The 10275-nt window shown below is 42.2% G+C and overlaps 1 protein-coding gene across 1 annotated transcript; it reads right to left on the bottom strand.

Moving 5' to 3' along the window:
* Positions 1 to 1414: 1414 nt before the first annotated feature.
* LOC129164279 (zinc finger MYM-type protein 1-like) lies at positions 1415 to 3435 on the bottom strand. Its single transcript, XM_054743804.1, has 2 exons — positions 2817 to 3435; positions 1415 to 2550 (listed from the first exon to the last, which is right to left on the bottom strand). Exons 1-2 carry the CDS (start codon positions 3145 to 3147, stop codon positions 1415 to 1417), a joined length of 1467 nt encoding a protein of 488 aa, XP_054599779.1. The 5' UTR covers positions 3148 to 3435.
* Positions 3436 to 10275: the final 6840 nt, after the last annotated feature.

Below are 10275 nucleotides of genomic sequence, written 5' to 3' on the forward strand. Positions count from 1 at the left end.
TACCCACACAGAGATTATATATGTATATATATATATATATATGTATATATATATATATATATATATATATATATATATATATATATATATATATATATATATATATATATATATATGTGTGTGTGTGTGTGTGTGTGTGTGTGTGTGTGTGTGTGTGTGTGTGTGTGTGTGTGTGTGTGTGAGCTGAACCAAGGTAAATCTAATTGCACTGTGTGTAAAGAAATATTTCACTGCAACGGGATATTGTACTTTGGTTTTACTGTTCACTCAGAAACATGTTTTCTTTTATCTTTTCCCAGAATTTACATATTCATTTGTTTTGGGTGCTCATTTAATAAGCTTAAAGGCCCATCACAAAAATAAAACATATTATAAAATTATGTCCTTCCTACAACAGCTGAATGCGGCGGTTTCCATGTTGCTCAGCAAAACACTTTACAAACTCATCAAGATCCAAAGATTTTGCCCGTTTAGATTCAATGCTGAGTACAGCCAAGCTTGATAGTCTTTTCTCTGTCATAGCAGACCGCAAATAGGTCTTTATGAGCCTGAGAGTTGAAAAACTTCGTTCACAGGATGCACTGCTTACTGGTAAATCAACAGCTATTTTACACAACCTGTACAATTCATGAAAAACATCCTGATATGGGTCTAAAAACTGAGTCATCTCCATCAGAGTGGTAGGACTCTCTTTTTGCCCTTTTTTTCTCAGCAACACCCTTCTTATCTGATGTAACTCATGTTTGAGATCCTCAGTGTTGGAATCATAAGCTTCAGCCAACAAAAGAACAGTCTCCTCTCTCAAAAATGTCTGACTTGATGGATTTAGTGACTGCACACCTTGCATTATGTTACAGTTTGTGTTAGAAAATCTTCTTCCTATTTCTCCAATCATGTTATCCAGAACTGGATAGTACACAGAGACGCAAAAAGTGTGTTTGTTATCTGGAACTTCATGCTGTCCTAAGGTGGAGGCAACGACACTGCCCTGAAGCACCTTTGATGTGACTCTTGGCCTCTTTGGTTTGTGCTGAGTTGTCTCAATGTTGCTTCGTGTGCATAACTCAAGTGTTTCACTCCACATTTCCTCAAAAGAGTCATGACTACGGTACTGGATCAGTGTCTCTTTTAGTGATTCAACAAGCTCAACAACCTTGGAATAATCCACCGTTTTAGACTGGAGCAGGTCTGATAAATATTTGGAGTCACTGAGAACCTTTCGAAAGAGAACAAGACATCCGGCAAAATTTAGATCAATCTGAGCCAATATCCCTCTTGCTTCAACAGCTCTTTGTGGATGTTTCTCAGATGCAATCTCTTCAAGCACCTGTACAATTGCAGGCAACCTGTCCATAACATTGCGACATGCTATGTGCCTACAAGCCCAGCGTGTATCACTTAGCTGTTGAAGCTCTCATGGTGCACCATCAAACATCTCCCGCTGCACTTCCAGCCATCTGTTATGTACATAAGAGCCAGATATGAATGTGTACATTCGTTCCAACAAGGAGAAGAAGTTTCCTGCATCTGCCACACTTTTTACAGCATCTACAATGACCAAGTTTAAGCAATGTGTGCTGCAGTGAACATAAAAGGCATGTTTAGCCACTTCTTTTATTTTAGCTTGGACACCTGCATGTGCCCCACGCATAACTGCTGCACCATCATAGCCTTGACCTACGAGGTTGTCCTTGTACTCTAGGCCATGCTTCTCAAGAAAGTTTATGATCTTGTCACTTAAGGCAGCAGCATCCATCTGTTCTGCCACTTCAAACTCAAGAAAACTCTCATGAACCACACCACTGTAATAGTATCTCAGAACAAAAGAAATTTGTTCTTTTTTTTGAACATCTCTAGTTTCATCCACAATCACTGAAAACTGCTTGCTCTTTTTAACCTCTTGAATGATTTCCTTTTTAACCATTCCAGCTAGGCATTCAAGTATTTCATTTTGGATTGTTTTACTAGTGTACTTAGCATTTTTCGCTTGTTGTTCAAGTCTTTTTTTAATGACAGGATTATGGTTACTTAGCAGATCTAACATAGATAGAAAAATCCCTTTTTTCTCAGAATCTGAAGTCTCCCTGTGACTCCACTGGGCTACATTTTCTGTTGCAGTTAGAACAAGGATCTCAGCCAGTGTTTTAATGTAATACTGATTTTCAGTCAACTGTTTCTTATTTTCCTCATCCATTATTGCAAATAATGAAGCATTTTTGTCCATAGTTTTTTTGTTCTCTGTCCATGCAAACATTGCATTTTCATGGCTTTCTGATCTTGCATGAGAACAGAAACCGCTGTCTTTCATTTTTGCCTTTTTCCAATTTTGATAACCCTCAAGGGAGGTGAAAACAGTCCTTGGAGCATCAGGGAGGGAAAAATGCCTACAGGCAAAACAGTACGCTGAATTGTTCAACTGTGAGTACTCCAGCCATGGATGGGATTTGTACCAGTCACTGTGAAAGCTTCTCCTGGCTCCTCCTTGAAATGTCTTAGGAAAACTCTGGAGCTTTGGTTGTGCCGGTCCCTCACACCAGGACTTGGATATGTCTGAAAGAGAAGAGGTGAAAAGAAATTGTTTTTACGAGATTAATCAGACTGAGTTAACAAGCACAGCATAAAATATATGTTTTCGGGTAACTTTCTTTTCCTTTTACACACAAATGTTTTTCATAGAAAGCAAACACAATAAGGATGAATAAAAACATTTATCTTAAGTGCCCTAAGCAAATAAGTTTAAATGTACTGCCTAGAAAAATATTTATTTTGTCTTTAATATTTTGATTCAGATGTTGTATGCAGTGATATATCCATACCGTGTGGACCAGCTCGACTGGAGATGTTTGGTGATGTTTCAGACTCTGTGTTTCCACTATCTGAGCCCTGCATACCGTCTCGTCTTTCTCCCTCCTCATCCTGGTGGTGATCCTCTCCCTTCTCCATCACTGCACCGCTGTGCCCTTCTATCATTTCCTCCTGTCCCTGATCTTGCTCTTTGTCACATTTGTGTTGCTCTTCTCTCTCTCTTTCCAGCTCATCTCCTCCACAACAGAGCTGGTTAGTCTCTGTTTGTCTCACCTTACTCTTTGGTGAGAAAAAGCTAGAGATACTACCTTTCCTCTTCATTTCTGAAAGATTGAAAGTCATTTACAATGTTTTCTGGACAAATATTTAATTGGTATCTGCTTTTCTGCCATATACAGGCCTAAGAATCTGGCTTAAGCCAGGCGTACACTGTGCGACTTTTTCACTCGTAGCATTCAGCTCCATTTCAAACTGTACAACTTTCTAGCAAATCAAAGCTTGAGCGCCATGTTGGCACACTGCACCGTGTACGCCTGGCGTCACTAACCTACACACAATGCGCTTTGGCATTTTATCGTCTTAAAATCAACAGCAGCTATTATCACCAAGTCAAATAGCGTAGTTATGTAGTTCTTACCTCCTTGGTTGCCTTCTCGTCTGCGTCGGCCCGATCTCCTCTCGCTTCCCGCGGCTGCCTGCTGCTGTTCAGAACTCGAGCGCCAATGGTCAGTGAGTGTGCTGCGTTCAATGTAATCGGACCTGTGACTTTTGCTGCATTTTAATCCATTGCATGGGCGACTTTGTGCTGTGTTCAATGTTTTTGGACATGCAACATTAACGTTTGTAATGCCACAAAAATTTATTGAATTTACAGTTGCCAGCTGGGGTGGCAGCAGGGGTAGCAAGGCTTTCTTTTAGGGTGGCAACTGCCACCCTATGCCACCCTTGTAGATCCGCCCCTGCTCCTTATATCACTTTCCTGCTGAGAGGTGGGGTTGTGGCGTCGACATCAGGTCAGCATGGGCTTTGTCATTAATATATCACCACAGGTGTGTGTGTGTGCCCTCGTGTCACCTGTTTTGGGTTTTTTTCTACAAAACGAGGGCGCCCTGATAGCTGTATGCCCGCAGTCAACCGTTTTCCTGTCGGTGTGTTTTATGTGCAGTATGTCTGATCTTGGAAAGGTTGTACTGAAACTACTTTTCGTTGTACCGGGATGCTGGTTCAACGACAAATAAAGCTACCTTATGCTATGATCGCCTGGTATCATGTCATATAGACTAACCATGCAGCATCTAAACAAACTAATCTATCTATATCTATATATATAATCTATGTATAATCTATATCTGCCAAACAGATATGAAATTGGTCTTTTTAGCAGGAGATTCACACCCTCTATTTTTATAAAGGATTGAATGATACATTTATTTTCATTTGAGTTATTTTTTGCTTTCTGTGGCTATATTTTTATCTTTAATCACAACAATTCACTCAAGTAAAATGTCCTTGCAAGCACCAACACACTCCGCTCCAGTGAGAATGTCACAGTTGACAAATTTTATGACTTTAAAGAGACTTTGAGTTGCACTCGAAATGTGACCAACAACTTCAAAACGGTGCTGTTGTTAGCAACAGATTCTCAGGGACAGCCTTAATTTATTTTATTTTCCGTTTGCTTATTTGTGAGGTTCATTTTGGTCTAGCTGAGAGTTTGGCTGCTGCAGTAAGATAGTGTTACTGTCATGTGGCGGTGTGATTGGTCTGTCACATTGTTAAGGTGGGTGTCAAGTGTCAAAGTCACATTCACGTGAAAGCAAAGACACAGGTTTCCTCTGCAGAACATGTTTTTCACACGATGAGCTGTTTTTAGTTTTGCCTGTCAGAGGTTGGGAAGTAAGGCTTGACTGGCGGATATCTGACAGGGACAAACTGAGATCTCCAGGCTCAGGATCTGCTCCAACACAAGCCAAATCCTAAAGATAAAAACAGAAACAACTCCAGATTGCAGAAATAAAAGCCCTTTAACTGAAAATTCAGCTACTACTTCTCCCACTCACTGTAGCTAAAGTGATGAGCTTAATTTCAGGAGTTGTGATGCCAAAGATCACGAACAAATCTAAATCAATTTGACTCGTGAAAATAGTTATCCAACAACATTTTAATGAGGTAGATATTAGACTTAATCAAATGCAATAATATTTCAAAGTACAGAAGCAAAATAAAAAAAATGAAGCAATAACTCTGAAACAACCCTCTAATTTACAATCTTCTTTCAGAGGCCAATAACACTAAACCAAGAGGCTCTGGCCATTGTCTTCAGAGCTATTCATGTCATCTATCCCAAATAATTAAATTTTTTCTAGAGCTTAAAAATGACATAATCATGTCAGTTTGTTGTATCTAATTGTGATTTTCTGAATGTCTTCCAAGGAAAACAGGACATAAATGTATTTATTTATTTAGATCTCCATCATACACAAAACAGACATCAAACACCCAAGGACAGACACAGATCCTAGTTTATACATTTTGTTTTGTAATATACAAAGACAGAACTCAATGGGTTAATTTTCCATAAATAATTATAAAGAAATGAGTTTTCTCCACAGGGTGGCTGGGCTTTCCCTTGGACAAAGAGTGAGAAACTCGGTCATCCAGGAGGGACTCAGAGTAGACCTGCTGCTCCTCCACATAAAGAGGAGCCAATTGAGGTGGCTCAGATGCCTCCTGGATGCCTCCCTGATGAGGTTTTCTGGGCACGTCCAACTGGGAGGAGACCTAAAGGAAGATCCAGGACACGTTGGAGAGACTATGGCCCTGTCCACACGTAGCCGGGGATCTGCCAAAACGTAGATATTCTTCTACGTTTTGGCCTGTCGTCCACACGAAAACGGAGTTTTTTCACACGAAAACGGATCTTTTTAAAAACTCCGGCCAAAGTGAAGATCTGTTTTTTCACCGTTTTGGGTGTCTGCGTGTGGACAGACAAAACCGGAGTTTTAAGGTCCGCAACGTCACTTTCCACGACAAAAAAATGCTGACATCACGTGTGCGACCTGTGTTTACACTAGCCGACAGCATGGATGCCCTCAGAGCTGCGCTCGCTTTATCAATTGTCCAAGCGCTTTTTGCTGGTTTGTTTTTGCAAGCAGAATTACTGCTCCTTGCGGAAGACCACAGACGAAGAACGAGGTTAAGAACGGGGGAAGTACTGCCGCCTACAGGTCTGGCATGTCCTTAACAACGTATTTATCTGGGTACGTGTGGACAGAGTTTCTTTTTAAAACAAGGTGGTGTGGATGCAAGTTTCTGGAGGGGCGGATATTCTTTTTTTTTTTTTAAAACCCGGCTACATGTGGACTAGGCCTTTGTCTCTCGGCTGGCCAGGGAACGCCTCAGGATTCCCCCGGAGGAGCTGGCCCAAGTGGCTGGGGAGAGGGAAGTCTGGGCCTCCCTGCTTAGGCTGCTGCCCCCGCAACCCGACCCCGGATAAGCGGCCGAAAATGGATGGATGGATAATTATAAATACAACATACATTTCCACTAGCATGAGGAGCATAAACGTCTTGAAATTTAATAGTTTTATCAAAGGCAAGTATTCTTTTATAGTTTTCCAGACAATTCTGCCATATTTTTGCATTTTACTATTGTATTATTTCCCTTCAGCCTCTAGGCTAAATAGCTTTAAAAAACGTGTGTGTGTGTGTGTGTGTGTGTGTGTGTGTGTGTGTGTGTGTGTGTGTGTGTGTTACAGAAGAGATTTTACTGTCTGATTGGAAGTTAGATAAATAAAGTAAAATATGCAATTTACAAACAATGGCAGGAGCCCTTAGCAGACCACACAGTTAGTAGAACCTCTGATGTGGCAAATATCCAGGCAGGAGGGCTGCAGAAACGGGAACAGGAACATCAATCTGTGATTAGAACAATCCCAAGAGTCTAAGGTGGTGATGGGGTTATGGTCAGTGTTAGAGTGCCCATCTACAACAGGATGTCTTAGCATGCCATTCTTGAACATAAACGGTATTTAATCCTTCATAGTTTTATGTTTTTCCATGGATATGCGAGCAGCTGACAAAGAAGTTCATCTACATCAATGTCGAGCTCTAAACAAGAGGTTTGACTACAAACATCATCAAACAGGATTATATATCATCCAATCAGTGAGGGCAATTCAACCTGGCCTTCCTGTGGCAAATTTTTATGTTAATGTTTATTTATTTGGTAAATGCTTTAATCCTAAGCGACGTTAATTGTGAATCTATAAGGCATGTTGTGATCTGTGGGAGAAACCCACGCATAGGGAGAACATGCAATTCTACGCAGAAAGACCGCAGCCGGGTTTCGAACCTGCAACCTTCTTTCTGTGAGGCAACAGTGCTATTAAGCCCATGTTCAAGTAAAGACTCCAGATCACACAATGTCTCCAGATTTATCAACCTGCTCTCTTAACAAACAGTCATCTGGGAGGTCAATGCATTCATCCTTCTGGAAAACAGGAGAGGCATCCTCCACTACAGCACGAACAAGTCATGGACCTTGGGCTTGCTCTGGGACACTCTCCAGACGCACTATCCAAGCTGGTTTAGCCCTGCAGTAATATGATTTATAGTTTACATGACAAAACTGGGTCTTCTTTCTCTAATCCAGTCCATGACATACGTAGTTCTGCTCAGAAATCTGTTTCAGAACTGTCTAAGGACCACAGAACGGAGAACAGGGTACAGGAAACAGCCTGATTACCATGACTAAATCCAAAGCTCTCGGGCTTGCAATCAAACACTCAGTTGTTTGCATTTTCACTTGTATTATTATTCTCTTTCTGCAACATAAAATTGGATAAAAATACAGCTCATCCGTATTTAAATTTGAAGGGATGCCATTCATTTTCCTGTTATCTTTGGTCAAAGCTGCAGAGCGGTTGCCGGGGGACACAAGAGGCAAAGGTTGCAGATTGTCATGTTCTGTGTTCCTTTGTTCCCCAGCCCCTCCAGTTCCCACTCCAGGTTTTCCTCTTGTGTCCCATTATTATCCCCAGCCCTCTGTAGACTTCCCTCAGGTGTCTTTCTAATCATTTCCCATTCCTAATCAAATCTTTATTTAGTCCTCCTTATCCGTCTAGTTATTAGTTGTTTATTTTTGGCCCTCAGTTTTTAGGTTTAGTTTTGTGTTTTATAGTTTTAGGTTTATCTGCCCTCCTCTGGTTCTGTTCCCCATTTAGATAATTGTAGTCACCTGCTTTCCCTCCAGCCCGCACTCCACACACCTGCTACCTGTTTCCCTAATTGCTCCTCTTTGTTTATAAAAACCTTGTCTTGTCACTCTGTTTTGTTGGTCCATTGTCTATGTCAGCGTTGTTTTGTCCCTCCGTACTAGTCTCTGGTTTCCTGCTCAGTGAGTGAGCTTTTTTTTCATCTTGGTTTAGTGGTTAGGTTTTGCCTCCCTTCCTTTGGATTTTGATTATTTTCTAAAATAAAGGATTTTATGTTTTTTCAACCACTCCTGCCTGTGTGTTCTGGATTTCTGCACTTTTGGTCCAAACCCCCGTCCGCATCGTGACAGCAGACCCTCTGATCCCCATTAAATACCCCCAGAGAATGAAAGCAAATCATGTCAAAGGAAATGTTTTAGGTTTTTCTAAATAAAGCAAAGCCCGAAGACCTCTTATGATGAATTATATAAATGGAAACCATGTTCCCTCACCCGGACATGGGTCCCTCGGGGGGCCCTGTGGGGGGTACTCCGGGAGTATGGGGTACCAGGCCCTCTGATACGGGCTGTATGACCAGCGTAAGAGCTTGGTTTGCATTGCCGGCAGTAAGTCTGTCTCGTTCCCAGTGAGAGTTGGACTCCGCCAAGGCTGCCCTTTGTCACCGATTCTGTTCATAACCTTTATGGACAGGATTTCTAGCTGCAGCCAAGGTGTGGAGGGCATCCGTTTTGGTGGCCTGAGGATCAGGTCTCTGCTTTTTTCAGATGACGTGGTCCTGTTGGCTTCATCAGAACGTGATCTTCAGCTTTCACTGGAGCAGTTCATAGCCAAGTGTGAAGCAGCTGGGATGAGAATCAGCTCTTCTAAATATGAGGCCATGGTCTTGATTCGGAAAAGGGTAGAATGCCTTCTCCGGGTCAGGGATTAGGTCCTGCCCCAAGTGGAGGAGTTTAAGTATCTCGGGGTCTTGTTCACGAGTGAGGGAAAACTGGAGCGTGAGATCGATAGGCGGATTGGTGCTGCATCTGCAGTGATGCGGGTGTTGTACCGGTCTGTCATGGTGAAGAGAGAGCTGAGTCAGAAGGCGAAGCTCTCAATTTACCGGTCGATCCGTTCCTACCCTCACCTATGGTCACGAGCTTTGGGTAGTGACCAAAAGAACAAGATCACGGATACAAGCGGCCGAAATGAGTTTTCTCCGAAGAGTGGCTGGGCTCTCCCTTAGAGATAGGGTGAGAAGCTCGGTCATCCAGGAGGGGCTCGGAGTAGACCCGCTGCTCCTCCACATCGAAAGGAGCCAGTTGAGGTGGCTCGGGCATCTGGCCAGGATGCCTCCTGGACGCTTCCCTGGTGAGGTTTTCTGGGCACGTCCAACCGGGAGGAGACCTAAAGGTAGACCCAGGACACGGTGGAGGGACTATGTCTCTCACCTGGCCAGGAAATGCCTTGGGATTCCCCCAGAGAAGCTGGCCCAAGTGGCTGGGGAGAGGGAAGTCTGGGCCTCTCGCCTTAGGCTGCTGCCCCCGCGACCCGACTCCGGATAAGCGGATGAAAATGGATGGATAGATGGATGGATAAATAAAGCGAACAATCTCTGTTGGTGCTCTCTATCGTCTGACCTCGTCATCCATTCTGAACGCACAGCCTCATAATGAAAGACTGTGACATTATCAAAGCTTTATTTCATCATAAGGACCCACATGTTTCATTCCATTTCCCACAGCACTGTGGTTCTGCAGAGACAAATAAATATAAAACTGTTGAAGAACATCCAAGTTTCACCACTGAACCTAAAACCTGTTTCTGTTCCTTTATTTACTGTGTAACTAACAAAATGCAGGTCGCTTTCTGAATACTTGAACATTTCTCCACGAGAATTACATTTCTTCCAAAGTATTGGAATTTAGTTTATCTATTCTTTTTCCAAAGCCCTTTGTCCATTTGAGGTGAAGCAGAGAAACAGCTGCTTTGTGCTCTTCAGCAACTTCTTGCACTCCACCTAGTAAAAGCAAACCAATTATTAGTAGAAGTTCAGTTATTTGAGCTTATTTTACTGTAATTACAAAACAAGGATAGTCCACAAACACAACATTCAGCACAGGTTGACAAAATTGTCTTCATGAAAAAGAAAGATAAACGCACCTCATAAACCCTCAGGAATTCTTCTAGTTTGGTAATGAATTCTTCAGGTTTCTGCTGTGAAAAAAGAAGAGTTATGCAGTGACTTTACCTTGTGCTATCAGTAGGTTAAAACT

This window comes from Nothobranchius furzeri, chromosome 4, assembly GCF_043380555.1.
Source record: "Nothobranchius furzeri strain GRZ-AD chromosome 4, NfurGRZ-RIMD1, whole genome shotgun sequence".
Lineage (NCBI taxonomy): Eukaryota > Metazoa > Chordata > Actinopteri > Cyprinodontiformes > Nothobranchiidae > Nothobranchius > Nothobranchius furzeri.